This window comes from Telopea speciosissima, chromosome 6 (assembly GCF_018873765.1).
Source record: "Telopea speciosissima isolate NSW1024214 ecotype Mountain lineage chromosome 6, Tspe_v1, whole genome shotgun sequence".
In the NCBI taxonomy this organism is placed as follows: domain Eukaryota; kingdom Viridiplantae; phylum Streptophyta; class Magnoliopsida; order Proteales; family Proteaceae; genus Telopea; species Telopea speciosissima.
Genome location: NC_057921.1, coordinates 61,443,185 through 61,465,289, shown reverse-complemented (window position 1 = coordinate 61,465,289; position 22,105 = coordinate 61,443,185). Strand labels below are relative to the sequence as shown.

Below are 22,105 nucleotides of genomic sequence, written 5' to 3'. Positions count from 1 at the left end.
TCCTTTGTTTTTTGTGAAACTTAAAATCAATTTGTTTTTTGGACAGAAGACTTTACATCAATTTTTTATTTTTTCCCTAAAATTTGTGTTGGAACTAGTTTCTCTACACCCATGGTGAAGAGGAATCTCCACATCCACTACCATCGGTACCATCCGATTGCATTAATGTGGGGTAACTTTGACTTCATTGTTGATAGGAAATAAGAGTGTAATGATGGTCACATCACCGGGGTGGGATTATTATTATTTTTCTTCTATAAACAAGGCATATGTAGACCTTTAAGATAACAAAAATTGCAATCCAATGGTATCAATGGGAGTGGACGTAGAGATTTCTCTTCAACATAGGTGTCAAGAAATTATTAAGGAAGAAAGTTTTCTGGTCTACCGACCAGCTAATAGAGACCGTCGCCTAGAGTTCTAGACCACTCAAATGGTATAAAATCCTTCCTTTTTTGTTTTTTTTTTTGTTTTTCTTCTTATTTGACCTTTGAATCTGCATAATCCATGGAGCGATGTACAAGAAATAGATGCTCAGCGTGCAACGTCCAATAGGTCCAATGGGATTCATAGTAGGGCCGCAATAGGATTGGGTTGGGCCGGGCTTTATAGAACCCTAACCCAACCCTGAGTCTCCTTATCTGGGTTCCGGCCCAATCCGACCTTGACTCAGGGCCTGAAAAATCCAACCCTGACCCGCCCTCAGGGTCGGGCGACGCTGACCTTTATTGGCCCTGATCATGGGGAGGGGGAAGGAAATGTATGGGCTAGAATGTACCGGGGAGAAAATTATCAATTTTACGTAAAATAACACTATAATAAAATATATTATATCACTTATTATCTTCATATATAATATAATTTATAACAAAATATGGGTGACGTTTAAAGTTTATAATATATATATATATATATTATCCATATATATTTTAAAGTATAACTTAAAAAAAGGTCGGGCCGGGCCCAGCCAGGCTTAACTTGAGGCCTCAACCCTAACCCGATCCGATCCGATCCGACCCGACCCTGACTCAGGGCCAAAAATTTCCAGCCCTAACCCACCCTCAAGGAAAAAAATATCTTAGCCCAAACCCTGTTCGGACTCAAGGCGGGCCAGGCGGGTTGGGGCGAAAAGGGCCAAACTTGCACCCCTAATTCATAGGTATAGAAAGACCACTACAATTAGGGTTTGAGGGGTAGTCCTAGGGGCAAGTAGAAATCGCAAACTGCCTACTAGCCAACCCTTTCCAAGCCCAGGTGGTCGATGATGCTTTCTCTAGTTCCGTAACCAATTTTAAAGCATCAACTCAAATAGAACACACGGCTTCGTTCCATGTTCTACGTCAAATTGATGAGCTCCTTTGACCGTCCCTCTAATTTGTTACTAGAGAAGTCCACAATCCACAACACAAGAGTGAAAGAAAGTATCTCATTCATTCAAAATCCATTGTTTGTCAATTGTGTGATGAATATTTAATTGGGTAAATTACACGTCACTCCTTAGTTTTCAAACGAAACTTAGATCACCTCTTGGTTTTTGAAAAAAACTCAAATCACCTCCTGGTTTAGACCCTAATATGATAAATTAGTCCCTAACGTTAGTTTTATGCCATTAAGTGATGATGTCACCCAGTTAAATAAATTTAAATCTTTAAACTATCCTTTACCAATGTAGTGTAAATTTAATTAGGATGTTTTAGTACAAGGGTAAAATAGTCCTTTCACACCAATAACTAATAGCAGACTAACACCGTTATTGTAGAGGGGATGATTTGAGTTTTTTCCAAAAACCAGAGGATGATCTGTAATATGCAATTGCCAACTAACCACACAATTACCCTTTTTGTAATAGATTTCTGGCTTTCAGATTACTCCTCCAAACCCACTGAGAGCTTATCTCCCAACTGAGCTTGATTGAAGTTCCTGAAGGTACTAACCCTTGTAGTAGATTGAGGATCCTTAATGTTGCAGTCAATCTCAAACCATACTCTCAACCTCATAGAGTGATTTTGACGCAGAAGGAAACGAAGGGGTTAGATTTCGTTCTAAGGCAACTTGAATCCACAAGTAGGAAAATGGGAAACTTTCTTCTACTCAAAATGCAAACTAATTACAAATGAGCATAACAGTCCTAATAAAGAGAGACTTGCTTACAGAAGAAGAAAACACAATTCAATTTCAAAATTTAAAAAATAAAAATTCAAAATTTGAAACTTTGACGGATTGTTTCGTATTTGAAACACGTAAAAAAATGCCAAAAAACGCATACAACAGCACCCAAGGCGCTGATCCCTGTAAAACTCATCGAGATCTTCGATTTGATATATAATTCAACCTCCAATCAGTCCAGGTGGACTTTTGCTGGTCCAACCTGCTCAGGAACTCGTCCGATATTTCCTCTAAATCAGATTTTCTTGAGAAAAACTTGCTTTCAAACATTTGGATTGGAGGATTATACAGTGTCTCACTCTAGAAAGGGGAAGGTGATCTATATGTGAAGGATTGGCAGTAGCCAGTACGGCTAGCTGGAAGTAGCTACATGTGACATCATTTTCATATTTTTAAAAGATCAAAGCAGAGTAGCAAACAATGGATTGGACCCATATCATTGGTTATATACTTATATGGATTAAAAATCAGGTTAAATGTTAACTAAGTTTAAAAGATAAGGCAACAACTGGACCGGGCCTATATCATTGGTTTTGTGGATTAAAATTCAATTAAATGTTAACCATGTTTCAAAATTAGCACGGACAGTTGGGCACGTTACTCCCATGCAATTGGTTCTGTGAATTAAAAAAACAATTAAATCTTAACCAAGTTTGTGGAATTAGATTCTCGTGAGCTAATTTTATATTTGTGGAGATCAACAATTAATATTCTTTTGATAGTTCAGCCAATTGTGAAAGACGTTTTACACGTATCATCATATTTAGAGCTTGCTCTTTTTGTACAACAGAATGACCGAATTTCACTCCATGATTGGAGAAGTACAATAAAAAATTTAGGATAAATTACATGTCACCCTTTGATTTTCAAACAAAACTTAGATCATCTCCTGATTTTTTAAAAAACTCAAATCAACCCCTCTACAGTAATGGTGTTAGTCTGCTGTCAGTTATTGGTGTGAAATGACTATTTTACCTTTATACTAAAACATTAGAATTAAATTTACAATACTTCATTTCCTCCATCTTCAACATTGGTCAAGGGTAATTTAGGGATTTATATTTATTTAACCGACTGACATCATCACTTAATAGCATAAAACTAACGATAAGGACTAATTTGTCATATTGGGGTCTAAACCAAAAGGTGATTTGAGTTTTTTCAAAAATCCAGAGGATGATCTGAGTTTTGTTTGAAAACCAGGGGGTGACGTGTAATTTATCCAAAAATTTATTTGATTAACATTAAATATTAAGGTTTATTTTGATACATACATTAGGATCCAATCAAGTGGTGGATCCCATCCTCTTAGCATGCCTGACCTAAAAATTTAATGTGGCATGAGAAATCAAGATTTCCCTTGATTTGGGCAACCTACAATCCAAGACAAAATACAAGATTTCAAGACTCGGACACCTGAACCTGAAGGGGTATTGCCCTGAGGGGCTGAGCTTTCTGCAAGGTAATCCCAAACTTATCGGCCATGTCCATCTCTTTGGAGCACATCCCACCTTCAAGCTTCCAATTAAACGATTGCAGAAGCGAAGCCAACATCAAGTGCACCATCCGCAACGCCAATAGCATCCCTGGACAGATCCTTCTCCCAGCACCGAAAGGTATAAGCTCGAAGTCTCTGCCTCTGACATCAATTTCTGACGAACCCAAGAACCTCTCAGGAACAAACGAAGTGGGGTTCGTCCATATACTGGGATCTCTACTAATAGCCCACGCGTTGATCAGTACTTGAGAATGCTTGGGTACAGAGAAACCACAGATTTCCACATCAGTTTCGGCTCTGTGAGGGATCAAGAGTGGAACGGGTGGGTGTAGCCGCAAGGTTTCCTTTACCACTGCTTGTAAGTAAGGAAGCCGAGCGACATCTGCTTCTTCCACTGGTTTCCCTTCAACAAAGTTTTCTCGGAGCTCTAATTGAATCTTCGCCATTGATTCTGGATTATGGAGCAGCTCTGCCATGGCCCATTCTAATGTTGTTGAGGTGGTGTCCGTCCCTGCTCCGAATATGTCCTGATGATATATATATATATATATATATATATATACATATAATCAGACGAGAAGGAAGGAACAAATTAATAAGAGCAATTAGAGAAATAGCTAATGGGTACTTACCACAAGCAAAGATTTCATATCGGAATGGCCAAATTCCGAAGCGTTTTCTTGGAAATGAACGAGAAGGACATCTAATAAATCCTCATTTCTTATCGTAGGAGAAGAAATAGAAGCTTTGGAGTTCAATCGTTGGTCGATCATATCGTCGAACAGCTTGTGCAGTCTTCTTAAATAAATCTTAAACCGACGCCTTATACCCTGTAGATCGAACGGCTTCAGTACAGAGAAATAATCCGAAAGGTTCGGCTTTCCTGCCTCTTCCATTAATCCCCAAACCACAGCTTTCATCTCCTGTGCGGTCTCAGAGCCGGGACGAGCCATGTCGACGGAGAAGACGGTGTTCGATAACAAGTTGAGAGTGGTGGCAAATGCGGCTTGACCAACGTCAACAGCTTGACCCAGTTGGGCACTTTCACGAACATGAGCGAGGAGTTGCCACACCTTCAGGCGTCGCAGGGATTCACTGGCGTCAAGTCTCTGTGTGGTGAAGATCTGATGGTTACAGAGCTTGCGAAGGTTTCGCCAGCGAGGGGAGGCAGAGAGCCACACCATAGATGACTGGTAGTGGTTCAACGCCCGAACTGCGTCCACCACGGTTCGACCGGCTAGGGCCTGGTCATGGGTTTGTAGAACCTCTTTGGCTATGGCAGCAGAAGAAGCAACTATGGTGGTCACACCACCGAGCTTTATAGTCATGAGAGGGCCATAGGTCTTGGCGAGTTCGGCGAGTGACTCGTTCGGTTTGTCACCGAGTTTGAAGAGGCTACCAACTATGGGGAGAGGAACTGGGCCTGGGGGGAGATTTTTGCCGGAGATTGACTTACTTCTGTGTCTCCTGTTAAGGATAAAGGCTGTCCGAAGACTCCATAGGACCAAAGAGACACCTAAGAACAAGGTCAACAAATCCATCTCTCTCTCTCGTGCAATTGGGTTGGGGTGATATGGCTATATATAATGAGAAGGAAGCATATCATATATCACATTTCCCTCTTATTGGTGCAAAACTGTATTCTTTCCTTGGTACTATGAAACCCTTTCCCATATATATTATAAGTCGAACGTTTTGTGTACAACTATGCACCATGCACGGTCAAGCACAAAAGTTTGAAAATAGAATCCCTCCATTTGATAAATAGTTTCATGAGATCAGCTTAGGTTCACATGCGTGGATGGCGTCTAGGCGTACGAGAATGTTCTTGTATGTGAACCTAAGTTGAATCCAGGTTTCATCTATAGATGTCCGAACCTAAGTTGAATCCAGGTTCCATCTATAGATGTGACAATGCATGAACCCTTTTCGTTTAATATATTCATTTCCAAAAATAATAATGAAGAAAGATGTTGCTTGTAACCACAATTAGTTACACTAGACGTACTATATGATCATACCTAATTTGCTCCAAACAATAGGGGTGATCTTCTTTGTCCCTAGGACACCAAAATGATAGTATAATAACTTAACATGGTTTTTAACGATGCCATATTATATGGTTCACATCATATTGGTGACAATTCAGTGTAATCAAGGAGCATAATAAAAATAAGGGAAAAAGATCCTTATCCGGGAGTTTGACCTACGCCAGCACTCCGATGTGTCTATCTCTTTCCTCCTTAAAACAAGGGATAGAGGTGTCTTTTCACATGGGGAGGAGAGAGATAGATTCATGGGAGTGCTGGCGTAGGCCACACTCCCGTACAGAAAACTGTTTCCCTAAAAATAAATAACAAATGCTATGATAATACAAAGGGAGAGAGTGTACTAAAGAAGCAGTATAGAGGAGTGCATCAATCCTATGTGATGGCATGATTTTCTATACAGCAGGGCAATGAGGTAATTTCATGTGAGGAAAAGAAAGAATGTGCTAATGTATCCTCCCTTGACTGCTCAAAGAATCTTTTTCCCAATATCAAACTAAAAAAAAAAAATTTAAAATAAAAAATTTTGTGATTATTATTAGTAATGGTTATGTAATTAATTTTAAATTAGGAAAATTACATATCCCTCCCCTGTACTTTGGCCTAATTACATCCTCCTCCCTTGCATTTTTCCCAATTACATACCCCTCCCCTCTACTTTGATTAAAGTTACTATTACACCCCTACCATTAGCATCCATAGTTAAATGCTGATGTGGCATAGTAATATTTTTAGTAATCCCCAAACTAACCCTAGATCCTTGTGAGATGACCATTTTATCCCCTTCTTCTTTCTTCTTCCTTCTCTCTCCTCCAACCCCTTTCCTACCACTCCGCCCCTACCTTGCTCCTGTAACCTCTGATTTTAACATTGAAAGTAATCCCATTTTTCCATCTCTCTCTCTCTCTCTTTCTAAACTCTAAAAAAGGTAGCATTGTAATTTTATTTCTAATGTTTTAATACAAGGGTAGTTTAGTTTTTTTCAAACTAAAACTAATAGCAGGCTACCACTGTCAACCAGAGGGGGTCTGGTTGTAATTGGGAAAAATATAAAGGAGGAATGTGTAATTAGGCCGTAGTATAGAGGAGGGGCATGTAATTTTCCCTTTTAAATTTTAAATGTGAATTTTAAATTTTAGGGAAAAAGAAGCTTGTGGATGAAATGACCACCCCACCCCTAGTAATATTTCTACGCACAATCCCATTGGCTCTGTGTTGGTGCAGAGGCCTCACTGCCTTTCAAGGAACCCTCCCCGTAATTTTTATTATACTTTGCAATTGCAATCAAATTCCTTGAAATTTCAAAAAAAAAAAAGAATATGCTGAAAAGTATAATTTACTAAATATGCTAATGTTTTAAGTAGATTAATCTACTCATGATTACAAAGTTTTTTTTTTTTTTTTTTTTTTTGTAAACAAATTCTACTTTCCTTCCCTTTCATTCCTTTTATTTTTTATTTTATTTTTTTTGGAGAACAGAAACGATATTTATTAAAATAGAGTTGTATGTAAGTTTACACACAGTCTATCCTTAATCAGCAAAAGCCTTGCTCTACCGGTAAGTTGTAAGCTAGTGAGATGAGATTAGAGTTAATTCTATCATGTTTGATCAAAGTTAGAGAGTCAAAAACAGAGATTAACTTAGAGAAGTCCAATAATAAACCAAATAATTCCTGGGGCCAACATGGTCGAGACTGAGGGTCCAGAGTCAGCCAGTCAACCAACGCCTTGCAATTAGTCCAAACCTCTAATTCTTGCCATCCCATCTCCAGTGCGTCTTGCAAGCCTTCATGCAATCCCTTTGCTTCCACTTCTTGAGGACAGCTTGAAAAGCCATAGTCCATATTTGTCAACACAAATTGTCTGTTAATTGGTAACACGAACAACCAACCTCCCTGGCGACATGGTCAAAATTAATTATCATCACGTACAAAAATTGGATGATCCATAGAAATTAGATGTTGAGAACATTTTCCCTTAATAATCTTTTTTAAAGAGAGAGAAACAATGATTTAAAAAATAAAAAAAGCTATCCAGAAGAGTACGCGCTGTAGTTTTTCAGCTGGCTGCTCTGCTAGTTGTAGCGTGCTAACGCGCGCAGACTCTATCATGATCTTGTCTCAGTCTGTCCTTGTATTACTCGAAAGGAAGTCTTATTGGACCCCTTCAAGAATTCATTCTTCTTGGTGGCTACCCGCAGTTGTTTGGGACCGGGGGTTCTACTAAAGAAAGGGAAAGAATAACGATTTTGATGAGCTATTCATCCCTTCGGCCCCCACATTGTTTTGACCAAACCAGGTCTAGGTCTTCTTTTCTGGATCGCCCCCGTGGGGAAGCCCATTCAGTTCTGATAGCAACCGTCCCTGTCCCCTACGATAATCCAATTTCATTACCACGAGTCTGCTTGAAACCGGTCGATTCCTGAGCCATTCGTTCTCCCCTCTCAGTTGGCGTTTGCCAGCCACTAGAGCAAGTAAGAGAACCTACAATGAATGAACTTAAAGAACCGAAGATTTTGACCGGATTGTACACCTTTGTGTCTAGCTATGTATATGGATGTGCATAAAGAAGGGACAATGTGAAGAGGCATAGTGTACTCTGCTTGTTCAAAGAACCTTCTCCCTAAGAGTGTAAATGTGTAAAAATAAATCAAGTTTTTAAATAAAAATAAGAGAAAACAGAACTAGACTAGAAGCATGACTCCTATTTTCAAATACAGTCTTTCACAAAATGACTACCTCACCCCCATGAAAGGTAGAAATCCCGCCTATGTTGTTGCTTCCACGCATGTTTCCATTGTCCCTCATGCTGTCGCAAAAGCCACGCTCCCAAACAAAAAAAAAACTCTCCACTTATAAATAAAAGCAAAACCGTCACCATCGATACCAATACTGATACCGATATTTATTTAAAACCATGCATGATTGTTAAGGCGCATGCTGCAAAGCAACAAGCATGTTGATGTTGATCGGCACCCTTCTTCCCAAATTTGATTGGAGTACACTCTAGAGTGGGGGGTGCAACACTCTAGAGTGGGGGTGCAACATGTCGCATGAAACATGTCAAACCAAAACTAGGGTCTTAGAGAGGAGGTCTAGACGTACACTTGACTCTAGAGTGGGGGAGACTGGATCTTTGTCCCGACCGAGTTCCCCCAGTGCCTCTAATAAAGGGGGGGCGCAATGACCACCCTACCCGTGCCCGAACACTCTACTCGGGTGAGGTCCACCCCTCTTTATTAGAGGCACTAGGGGAACTGGACCGAGCAGGGAACTAGAGGAGATAATTTTCCAGGGGGGAGACTTGCTGAGTTGCTAGAGTTGGGCTCACGTTCAGGTACGTGAACGAACGAGAATGGCTCACAGCCGTTCAGATGGAATCCACTCCATGTGGGTCCCACAGAGTGGATTCCATCTGAATGGCTGTGATCGAGCCGTTCTCGTACGTAAACATGATCCTGACTTGGGTTGCTATGGCCAAAGCAACCGTCTCATTGTTTTTTTTTTTTTTTTTTGATGATAAAACAAAATATATTCACAGCAAACTTAGCTTACACTATCTACATCATAGTCTAAACAGGCGTTACGAGCCAAATTCTTAGTTAGGACCCTACACATGTCATCCTCTATCCTTCTAAACTTTCCACCGTGAGTACGATTCGATAAATACATAAACTGTTTAAACCAAACTAACGGCCAGGCCCCCAGAATTGGAACAGGGAGAGTATCTGGAACCAGGTCGTTATCCACCCAGATCTCCTTGATCTGCAACCCCAAGTCCACTGCTCGATCACAGCCTTTACGAATCGCAAAAAGAACAGCTCCTAATTTTGCAGAACTAGCAATAGTCCCTGTACCAAAAAACTTTAGTCTACCATGAAGCAAAAAGATATATGACCATCCTGCGGTAGTTAAGCCTGATTTTGAGAATCCTGCACAGTTCAACACAGGGAAGTCAATTGTAGGTAAGGGTTGAGGAACTCCCAGCAGAGAAATATACACATCAGTATCATTTACATCTAGGGATGAAATGGTGGGAGGGGAAATATGAAGCTCAAATAACCATTTAAAAATCAGATCCACCACCTTACTAGGGTCAGATCTAAATACTGTCCTAACAACCTTATTTCTAACCATCCAGATAAAATACCAAGTAATAAAGAAAACACTAAACAACCACTGTAGCATATTTTTGTCCGATTTGAACAACAAGAAGAAAAAATGGCACACTAACAAAGGCTTATCCAACTCCAAACGCTCAGTTCTTAACCCCAATGGGCCTCCTGCCCATACACGTTTGGTCCAATCACAAGAAAAAAATAGGTGTTGTAGGGATTCAACACCAGTTCCACAAAGAGCACACGTTGTGTCAGTCGGGATCCATTTCGAGAGAGTATCCTTGGTGGGTAATCTTGCATTTACTAAACGCCAAGTGAAAATCTTGAATTTTGGATGAATCAATATTTTCCAAAAGAATTTCCACCAAGCGAAATCAGAAGCAGAAACATTAGCAATCATAGCAGAATTGATAGATCGGGCTGCTATTTGTGTTGTAAGCATGCCATTCTTAGCCTTAATACAGGACCAAGTGTCCTCCCTATTAGAGGGTAGGAAAGATTTAAGAAAATCAGACAACTGTTGCTGGAGCTCAGTCTTAAAATGGGAAATATCCCCAAAAGTATTATTAAGAAAAGAGCTTACCATAGTCATTTTCATGGTGAGAGCTAAAGGTGAAGGTTGCATGGATGAGAGATTACCTGGCAACTGGGGAACCCATTTGTCATACCAAAAAAACGTATTTGAGCCATTACCTATTTTCTTAATCACAAGCTTCTCCAGATCAGGAATAATCGATGAAATACTATTCCAAACCCACGATCCTTTCCTGGGTCTGATGGATGGATCGAAAAAAGAACGCTTATTGAAATATTCGCCCTATATAACTTTCGCCCAGAGTGACCGTGGTTCTGTCAGTAGTCTCCATCCCAGCTTGACCAACAGAGCTTTATTATGGGTTTCTGCCTTGCGAAAACCTAATCCACCATTTGCTTTTGGTGTGCACATTTTATCCCATGAGATAAGCACCCCCTTTCTCTTAGACCTATCATAATCCCCCAACCAAAACCTAAGACACAAAGAACCAATTTGATGACAGGTTTTTCATGGAAAACGGAAGCAGTTCATAAGGAACGCGGGAGTTGAAGCTAGGACTGATTTAATCAAAACACTTCTACCAGCATAAGAGAGAAGATTAGTCTTCCAAGAAGCAAGTCGTTTCTGCATTCTAGTTACCACCCCTTCCAGTTCCCTGTGCTTTGACCTACTGTGAAAAAGATTACTACCCAAATAGATGGATTCCGAAGTCATTTGCTAGATTCCTATAAGAGAACTAAGAGTACTTCTAATGGAGTTAAGAACATTTCTACTGAAGTGAATACAACTCTTAGCCAGGTTAATCTCTTGACCAGAAAAGTCAGAGAAGAGATCAAGCACAACCTTAATGGTTAAAATATCTTCCGATTCGGCTCTGCAAAAAATAAAAATATCATCAGCAAAGATCAAGTGAGTACTTTCTGGGGCAGATCTGGATATCTTCACCCCTCGGAAAAGGTTCAGATCACGATAAACAGAGAGAAAATGGGAAAGAACTTCCATCGCAAATAGGAAAAGATAAGGACTTATCGGACACCCTTGGCGCAACCCTCTTGCAGCCTTGAAGAATTCAAAGGGGCTGCCATCAAGTTTAATGGAAAAAGAGGTTGTGGAAATCAAGATTTTAACAAGAAATATCCATTTATCACTAAAACCTAAGAACTTGAAAACTGATAGAAGCAGATTCCATTCAATTCTATCGTAAGCTTTGGACATATCAATTTTGATGGCCACAAACCCGGCCTTACCACGTGTGTGATCAAGGAAATGGAAAATCTCTTGGGCGATAATAATATTATCAGTGATTTGCCTACCCGGGATAAAAGCAGCTTGGAAAGGCGAAATAAAGGAATGGAGGATGTTTTTAAGGCGAGAAGTAAGAAGTTTCGCAAGAATTTTGTACGTGACATTACAGAGGTTGATCGGCCGAAAATCTCCAACTTTGGATGCCCCTTCCAGTTTAGGAATAAGGCAAATGAGGGTGTGATTAAGACCAGGTGGTAAACACCCATTTTCAATAAAATTCCTCGCAAGAAAGAAAATATCTGATTGGACAAGATCCCAAAAATTCTGGAAAAACGCGGCAGGAAAACCATCCATACCTGGGGCCTTCAGAGAGCCAATAGAGAAAACAATATTGCGTACCTCCTCCAAAGAGGGTTCATGACAAAGAAATGCATCATCACCAGCGTTCACAACGGGGGAAAATAAGCTTTCGACAAAATTGGCCTTTAATGGGTTCGAAGTTGTGAAGAGATTTTGTAGGTTGGTGGCAAAAAAATTTGCCATGGCCTTGGGGTCTTCCACTTTGTTGCCATCCGCGTCCCAAATAAAACTTATTCTCCTCCTTTTGAGATGTACTCTGGTCATAGCATGATAATATCTGGTGTTGCGATCGCCGTCCTTAATGTATAGGTGTCTAGACTTTTGTAACCAAAAAGCTTCCTCTGCATTAAAAATCCAATCCATCTTCCTATTTATATCCTGTAACATCTCAGTGCTTGGGTTGCTGGCATCAGAAACAGATTGGTACAAGGAAAAAAGCATATCTTTCAGATGAGTCACATGACCAAACACATCCCTGTTACATTTTCTTAAGGAATTAGAGAGTGTTGACAATTTAGTACTGAAATGGTCAGAGCCAGTAGAGGACCAGGTTGAATGGCAAAAAAGGGTCCACCTGATTTTGATCCAATTGATGAGATGACGAATCCCCACCAAATAGTGGCAAGTTTCCTTTCGTCCAAAACACCATTGTCTAGTCTCATTTCATAATAGTGTAGAACGACTTGCTGGTTCACATCATCCATCCTTGCAACCACTAAAACTTGGAAAACTTGCCATGACACAGACTGTATAAAACTGGTTCATGTGCGTGGATGGCATCTAGGCGTACGAGAATGTTCTTGTATGTGAACTTGAGTCGAGTTCTGGTTCCATCTACATATGTGACGATGCATGAACCCTTTCCGTTTAATATATTCATTTCTAAAAAATAATAATAAAGAAAAGTATTGTTTGTAACCACAATTCGTTAGACTAGACAATATGATCATACTTAACATGCTTTATAACGATTTCATTTTATATGATTCACATCATATTAGTGTAAATTCAGTGTAATAAAAAAAAATAACAAATAACAAATGCTATGATAATACAAATGGAGAGAGTGTTCTAAAGAAGTAGGATAGAGGAGTGCATCAATCCGGTGTGATGGCATGATTTTCTATATAGGAGGGCAAATAGGCAATTTCATGTGAGGAAAAGAAAGAGTGTGCTCATGTATATTCTCCCTTGACAGCTCAAAAAATCTTTTCCTTATTATTAGTAATGGTTATGTAATTAATTTTAAAATATTTTAAATGTGGATATTAAATTTTAGGGAAAAAGAAGCTTGTGGCTCCTGCGCTCAGACATAGAGATGGGTGAAATGACCACCCCCCGCCCCTATTGATGTTTTTATGTGCAATCCCATTGGCCTCGTGTTGGTGCAAAGGTCTCGCTGCCTTTCAAGGAACCCTCCCTGTAAATTTTATTATAATTTGTAATTGCAATCAAATTTCTTGAAATTAAAAAAATGCTGAAAAATATAATTTTTTTTTTTTATTTTATAGAAAGTATAGTTTACTAAATATTATAAAAATTATGAGTAGCTTAACCTAATCATTATTACAAAAGTTTCCAACCAAATAATTCCAAACCTCTAATGCTTGCCATCCCATCTCCAATGCGTCTTGCAAGCCTTGATGCAATCCCTTTGCTTCCATTTCTTGAAGACGTACAGCTTATTGAAAGCCATAATTCATATTTGCGACCACAAATTGTCTGTTCATTGGTAACACAAAGGCCCAACCAACCTCCCCGGTGACATGGTCAAAACTATCATCACATATAAACCTTAAAAAATCGAATTTTTAAATAAAAATAAGGGAAAGCAGAGCTTGTCTAGAAGCGTGACTCCTATTTCCAAAATACAGTCTCTCGCAAAATGATCACCCCACCCCCATGAAAGGCAGAAGTCCTGCTCATGTTGATACTTCCATTCTCTCTCATACTGCCGTAGAGGCCATGTTCCCAGACAGAAAAAATAAAAGCAAAACCGTCACTATTGATACTAATACTGATACCGATATTTAAAACCATGCTTGTTCAGGCACATGCTGCAAAGCACAAGCATGTTGATGTTGGTCGGCAGTCGGCACCCTTCTTCCCAAATCTGAGAGTTGCGTGAAACATGGGAGGAGACTTGTGTTATAGAAGCACTATAGGCTGAAAGATACAAAGTATAAGCCACGTTATAAAACAATAACGCAAATAAATAACACACACTTACTAGTGACCGGTAGTTTGTTGCAGACGAAGGTTTGGATTGAGTCGTATCAAAAGACACTCTCCTTAAGGTCTTTAATCGCCCCTTATTAGTGCAGAACCGGGTTGACTTGCGATTACCCTTTGAACCTAATTCAGGAGTTAAACCTCTTCACATAGGTTGGGTTTCCATCACATGGCCTATGTCACAGGCTTTAAGCCCATTCCCTTAGATGATTCTATATAAATCTGTGTAGGCATTGGTTTTGTGAACATATCCGCTAAATTGCATTCCGACTTCACAAAATCGATAGTTATCGTTCCCTCATTTATATACTGCCTTACAAGATTATGTCGCAGGCGGATATGCCTCCTTTTCCCATTATAGACTCTACTTTTAGCTTTAGCTATAGCCGCCATGCTGTCACAATGAAGTGATATCGATGGCACAGGTTTTGTCCATAGTGGAATATCTGCCACTAAATTCCTGAGCCATTCAGCTTCAGTTCCTGTCTTTTTCATGGCAATAAATTCTGCTTCCATTGTGGATCCTGTCCCACAGGACTGTTTAACCGATTTTCATGAAATCGCTCCACCTCCTAGTGTAAATAGATATCCACTAGTCGCTAACGATTCATTTGTATCTGATATCCAGTTAGCATCACAAAAACCCTCTAATACAGCTGGATTTCCGCTATAGTGAAGACCATAATTAATGGTACCTTTTAGATACCTTAATAGTCTTTCAATAGCACACCAATGTTCGTTGCTAGGGTTATGAGTATATTGACTCAATTTCCCCACAGCCAAAGCTATATCAGGTCTAGTACAATTCATTAGATAAGAAACATAACCTATAATTTGTGAATATCTTTTCTGATTCACAGGTTCACCCTTGTGTCGTTGTAAATTACATCTCATCTCAAAAGGTGTTTTTACCGACGAAAGGTCAAAGTATCGATATTTTTTAAGCATGTTTTCTACATAGTGAGCTTGAGATAAGATAATCTCTTTCTCCTTTCTGATGATTTTGATGCCTAAAATCACATCAGCCTCTCCCATGTCTTTTGTTTCAAAATTGGACATCAAGAGGTTTTTTGTATGAACCACTATGTCTAGGCTGGTGCCCATAATTAACATATCATCTACATAGAGTAAGATGAAAACACCTTTTCCGTGATGAAATTTACTGTATAAACACCTCTCGGCATCATTTACAAGAAATCCATTTGATATGAGTACCATATCAAGTTTCTCATGCCATTGCTTTGGTGCTTGTTCAGTCCATACAAAGACTTAACAAGCTTGCATACCTTATTTGTTTTTTCAGGTACAGAGTAACCTTCTGGTTGCCTGATGTATATCTCTTCCTCTAAGTCTCCATTAAGAAATGTTGTTTTTACATCCACTTGGTGTATCACCAAATTATATATTGATGCAACAGCCATCATTACTCTTATAGTGGTGATTCTAGCTACTGGAGCAAATGTATCAAAGTAGTCATAGTTTTTCTTTTGTCTAAAGCCTTTGACTACTAATCTGGCTTTAAACTTATCAAGGGATCCATCTGGTTTCAATTTCTTCCGAAATATCCACTTGGTATCTAACACTTTGGAACCTTGTGGTAAGGTTACTAATTCCCAAGTATGATTGAATAATAATGAATCAATTTCACTCTGTATTGCCTCTTTCCAGAATACGGTATCTCGGGATGTAACTGCCTCATTATACGTAAGAGGGTCCTTATCCACAAGATAGGTAACCCAATTATACGATTTGGGATCCTCGTTTATAAAATAAACAACCCAATCATTTCCAAAGTGCTTAGTTTTCCTTTGTCGTTTGCTCTTTCTCAAATGAGTTATATCATCATCATTTGACATAGATTCATCTTGATAAATAGAATCATATTCTGAACTCTTTGATATATTGGTCTTGACATTTAAATCACCACTACTACTCTTAATATCTATTTCAGTTGTGGTGTTTTCTTCACAAACACCATCCAAGGTTTTAAGAACCATAAAACGATAAGCATTGCTATTTCCAGCATATCCTATAAAAATGCAGTCAAAGGTCTTAGGACCAAGTTTCCTTTTCTTTGACTCCGGTATTAATACTTTTGCCAAACAGCCCCATACCCTCAAGTGCTTTAGGCTTGGTTTCCTATTAAACCATAACTCAAAGGATACCATACCAATTTTCTTGTGAGGAGTTCTATTTAAAATATAGCAAGTCGTTAGAATAGCTTCCCCCCACATATCGTGGGTTACCCCAGAATAAATAAGGAATGAATTCATCATTTCTTTCAAAGTACGATTCTTCCTTTCGGCTATTCCATTGGATTGTGGTTGGTATGGAGCTGTAGTTTCATGTATGATACCATTCTCTTCACAAAACTTGGAAAGATTAAAATACTCGGAACCTCTATCGGTTCGAAGTCTTTTAACTTTTCTTCCTAGTTGATTTTCAACTTCTCTTGTATAAGATATGAAAGCATCACTTGCTTCATTTTTGGATTTAAGTAAATACAACATCGTAAATCTTGAACAATCATCAATAAAGGTAACAACATAATTTTTGCCACCTCTTGATTCACAAGATTTAAAATCACACAAGTCACTGTGAATCAAGTCAAGGAGATCACTCTGCCTATTTACTAACTTATGTGGCCTCTTAGTTAGTTTGGCCTCTACGCAAGTAGTACACTTGGACACTGGTGACTTTACAATACCCTCTATAAGACCCAACTTACATAAAATAGAAATATAAGGAGCACTTATATGGCCTAATCTATTATGCCACAAATTAAAAGAGTCAACCATATAAACGGAAGAAGCGCTCGGCTTATCTTTTATTAAATTCAAAACACTTAATACAAATAGTCCATCACTAACATATCCTTTGCCTATGAAAACATCATTCTTCAACAGTACAAGTTTGTCAGATTCAAAGGTGAGTTTCATTCCAGCCTTAATAAGAAGTGGGCCCAAAACCAAATTTCGCCTGATATCTGGAACGTGAAGCACATCCTTCAAGACAAGTGTCTTCCCCGAAGTGAGTTTTAAGGTGACAGTTCCTTTACCGATAACATTAGAAGATTGGGAGTTACCCATGAACACTTGATCACCAGTATTGATAACAGAGTAAGTACCAAATGTATTGCGATCTCCACAAATGTGTCGAGTTGCACCCGTATCAAGTATCCAATCTTTTGGTTTGTCAACCAGATTCACTTCTGTTATCATAGCGGTGAAAATATTTTCCTCCAGTAAATTCACCTTCATCTTCTCAGACTTCGTGGACTTCTTGTTCCGACAATCTTTCTTAAGATGACCATGCTTGCCACATGCGAAACACTTCACCTTTGATCTCTTGAAATTCTTGCCTTTCTTGACCTGAAGACCCTTTTTGAAATGACCTTGTTTATCTGATTCAACAAGGTTAGCTTTGAGTCTTGTATACCCAAGAGGCTTTCCACCATTGTCCTTATTCCTGTTCCTCTCCTCGATCTTGATTCTGATCACAACCTATTCAAAGGACCATTCATTTCTCTTATGTTTCATATTATTTTTGAAGTCAATCCAAGAAGGAGGGAGTTTCTCAATAATGGAACTTGTGACGAAAACATCAGGAAGGATAATATTTTCCTTAGATAACCTTCCCACCAAGATTTGAAACTTATCAATCTGGGAAGATATGCTTTCGTCATCAGTCATTTCAAAATTCAAGAAGTTTACAAACACATATTTCTTGCTTCCTGCATCATCAAGAGTATATTTATTGCATAAGGCGTTCCAGATCATATATGCATACTCATATGAGTTATACACATTGTATAGATCAATGGAAAGCGCATTCAAAATCCGATTTTTACATTGGAAATCGGCTTGAATCCATGCAATTCGTTTGACATCTTCTTCCAGAACCTCACTTTGTTGTGGTTTCGGATCCGTCAACGCAAAAGCAACCCCTATTTGGGTTAAAGCAAAGAGAAGCATTTGTTTCCATCTCTTGAAATTTTGTCCATTGAACTGTTCGATCTTGTCGAACTCTCCAACAATACTCATCTTCTCCAATGCTGGTTGAAGAGTAGTAACAACAGGAATCACATTAGTTGGAATCGGATCAACATTAGATGCGTCCTTTTGACCAAGTGTATCTTGTCCAGCCATAGTCTTATATCTGTTTTAACAGTATTGATAATCACTGTTAGAAACAGTATTAAAGACCTTCGATTAAAGACCTTAAGATTGTTATAGAAGCACTATAGGCTGAAAGATAAAAAGTATAAGCCACGTTATAAAACAATAACGCAAATAAATAACACACACTTACTAGTGACCGGCAGTTCGTTGCAGACGAGGTTTGGATTGAGTCGTATCAAAAGACACTCTCCTTAAGGTCTTTAATCACCCTTTATTAGTGCAGCACCTGGTTGACTTGCGATTACACCTCCAAGATAAAACAATCCACTAACCACTTTTAGACAGCACTCCGAAGTGATTACAGAAGGGGCCCAAAAGCTACACTCAATGCTCTTATAAGGAATACGGAAGGAAGGAACAAAACCGAAGAGAAAAGATATGCTCTCTGGTTTAGAACTAGAACACTCTCTGGTATGAGCCCTGAAACACACTATTTGTTCTTCTGTTTGCTCTATGGTATTTAAAGAGATGTAGGGGTAAGTCTGTACGTATGCAGGCGTCCCTGTATACATACAAAGGTGACCGTACGTATACAGGCATCCCTGAATACGTACAGATGTGACTGTATCCTTATATCAATACATGTATCCAACTGGTGCCTCTACGTTAAGGTGTATGTCCTTCGAACTTAAATTCGAAATAAAAAAAATTAAATATATATACACCCACACCCACAACTTGCTGTGGCTAAAGCAACCATCTCATTGTTTGACTACTACTGTTTGGGCTGCGTGTCCGTGCGCTACAGAGCGTCGAATGTGCGCTACACACTGTGTCACGCTACAGAGGAGCCCCACACAAGTTGACAAGGGTTCAAAGATGTGGTGGGTCCACTTGATTTTGATCCAATTGATGAGATAGCAGGTTCCCTTTCGTCCAAGGCACTGATCCAATTGATGAGATGACATCCCCACCAAAGATGGCAAGTTTCCTTTCATCCAAAACACCATTTTCTAGTCTCATTCCATATTGTACGTAGAACGACTTGCTAGTTCATATCATCCAACCATTAAAACTTGGAAAACTTGCCATGACACAGCCTAGCTATATAAAACTACAATACAAAGGTGGCATTCAATGTTTTTAAGCATTTGGGGATCCCTTCCAAAAGGGTGGGGCTAGGGCTCTTGTGGACAAAGGGGGCCGGGTGGTTCACACTAGATGGGAAGGCTGAGGTGAAAAGTGGTGGCAGGGTGAAGGGCAGGAGGAGATGTCAGAGGGAGTGAGAGAAGCTGCCTGGTTTTGGGCTCAATCTGAATAGACCCTTTCATATGTACTGTGACTCTTCACAAAGGCACACTGATACATGGGAGACGCTTAGATTCATTGATTTGGAATCGACAAGGGAGATTGAATCATGACCACATGTTTAGGGACACACCCACTTACATAGACACCTTGAAGAGGCACTTCCACATCTATAGATAAGAGTGTGGATGACTGCCATTTTATTCATTCAAAAACGTTTTTTAACTCTTCTTGTAAGTTTTTAAGCGCTCTCTCCTTTTCTTCTTTGTTTCATGAGTGTTGAGCACAGCTCCTCGTGTCCTAAGTTGGGCTAGTAAGTGACATGCATCACTACTAGCCTTACAAGTTTTGGGTTGTTTTATCTTGGGGATTGATTAGCTGGAAACTCGATTGCACCATAGGGGGGCTCTACAGCCATAAGGAGAGTGATCATTTAGCACCACTCAATGCATTCAAGTGATGCAGATTCCGAATTGAGTTGGGTGTGTCTCTTCTTTGATATAGCTAGGGTTGGTCCAGGGTGCTTTTCTCTCAAGCGCGCTGGCCTAGTCAATGTGGTGTGTATATTCGTGGGCTTAGTCTTTGGTGCAATAAATTATATTTTTTGGACAATGGATTTCAAGTTCTTTTGGGTTTGGTTGTGATTTAATAAATCATGGGCCTTTTTTTGGGCCTGGGTTTAGGCCCAATACGGATTAACCTTTTCACATGGGCTATCTTTCTTCACAGAAACACCCATACATGTGAGAAGCTTAGATTCATTGAGGATGGAATGCTGTCATTTTCATTCATTCAAAACGTTTTCTCCTCTTCTTGTAAACATTTTTTAGCACTCTTTCTCCTCCTTTGTGAATGTTGAGCACAAGTCTTGGTTTCCTTAGTTGGCCTACTAAATCAAAGCTTATTAAAAATTAATTAAATTTTACTTCATTTTTCATACAACTTACTTGGACATGAACAGAAAAATATAATAGGGTAACCATAGCCGCCTCAGCTATTTGTGGCAAGGCCTTGAGATTGAATCCTATGTGAGAATGAGAGATTGAGGAAAAGAATCCAAGTATCAGTATCGGATCGATCGTATTGGCCTTGACAAATGTAGATATGATATTGATATATATCATTGGTATCGGTAAAAATGTGCTGTTTTTAAAATTTGTAGTTGATTTAGACCGATATTGTCTGAAAGTATCAGTATCATATCGGTTTTGGCTGTGACTGATACCAAATCCGATACCACGAATTAAAACCATAAGATAGAGTGTTGTGTGAATAAGATCCGGTCTATTTAATAACATGAAGGCCTTCCCAAAGCATACAAATAATTGAATATATTTCTAAACATAAAATAATTATACATAACTCTTAAGAAATAAGAATACAAATACTCACCTAAGCCTAAAATAATTGATAACCCTTAGTTTCTTCTTGTAATTACAATTTAAATCTTATATATGTTATGGAAAAAAGTTCTATATGGGGGGAGTGTACCGCCCACACCCAGATACATGGAAGGTGAAATGACCACCCCGCCCCCATGATGCCAATGCGTGTGCTCTCATTGGCCTCTGCACATGGGCAAGGACCACGTTCCCCCACAGAAAACGTGGACCCTTATATTAAAACTATTAAATATTAACTAATTATAAATAAGTAATTCACGCATATTAAATAGGTCGATCCTAATGGTTTCCGTTCTAGTCATTTCCTTATTGGGCTTTTGATTCTGGACTCATTGGGAAACTCGTCCTAGAACCATCCCGTTCCATTGAATAATTGATCCCAAAACTATCTCATTTAGTAAAGTTTTAGCGGGACGGTTCTTTGGACTGTTCTCAGTTCCAGTTGGATGGTGCGTTATTTCTTGTTTTTATCTTAGAATAAACCAAATCGAACCAAATTGTTGTCCCCTCCAATTTGCTGCCCCTTCCAATTCCTCCAATTCCTTACATGATGCAGGAATGACCACCCTACCCCTGCCCAAAAACACTACCCAAAGTGAGGTCCACTCCCCCCTATTAGAGGAATTAGAGGAATTGAAGGTGCCCGCAAATTGGAGGTGATAATTATTCAATCCAACCCCACCCCCCACCAGGCCACCACCCCCTACCCCCTCAACTAATACGCCCAGTAATCTCTGTCAATACCGGTTTACCGATATATTATATGTAAGAAAGGCTTATCAGTAAATCCAATGAACTCTTTGAGAAGCTTACTTTGGCACTTGTGACTTGTGGTTGTAGGCACACCGACAGTGCCTAACTTTTTAGTTGTTTTTCCAAAAGAATCTTATAAGCCTCTCTCTCCCTCTCTCTCCCTCTCTCTCTGTCTCTTAGTCATTGTGCTTTGTATTTTATATTTTTATACTTACAAAGAGCCAAGTCCCTCCTCATGAGCACATCACGCATGATTGTAAACTTTTCAAAGAAGCCCCACCTCATGGAATTCTATTATCATTTACTTTTGCTTTCCTTC

General features: G+C 39.2%; 1 protein-coding gene across 1 annotated transcript; it reads right to left on the bottom strand.

The window, feature by feature from the left end:
- Nucleotides 1-3,511: 3,511 nt before the first annotated feature.
- On the bottom strand, nucleotides 3,512-21,947 carry LOC122664976 (geraniol 8-hydroxylase-like). Its single transcript, XM_043861023.1, has 3 exons — nucleotides 21,928-21,947; nucleotides 4,297-5,213; nucleotides 3,512-4,191 (listed from the first exon to the last, which is right to left on the bottom strand). Exons 2-3 carry the CDS (start codon nucleotides 5,203-5,205, stop codon nucleotides 3,568-3,570), a joined length of 1,533 nt encoding a protein of 510 aa, XP_043716958.1. The 5' UTR covers nucleotides 5,206-5,213; nucleotides 21,928-21,947; the 3' UTR covers nucleotides 3,512-3,567.
- Between the last annotated feature and the right edge of the window lie 158 nt (nucleotides 21,948-22,105).

Excerpts from the sequence above, each read along its gene's own strand:
- LOC122664976 (XM_043861023.1), bottom strand. The coding sequence starts at position 5,205 with ATGGATTTGTTGACCTTGTTCTTAGGTGTCTCTTTGGTCCTATGGAGT. Across the intron at positions 4,192-4,296 it reads ATATGAAATCTTTGCTTGTG|GACATATTCGGAGCAGGGAC; the intron begins GTAAGTACCCAT and ends ATATATCATCAG.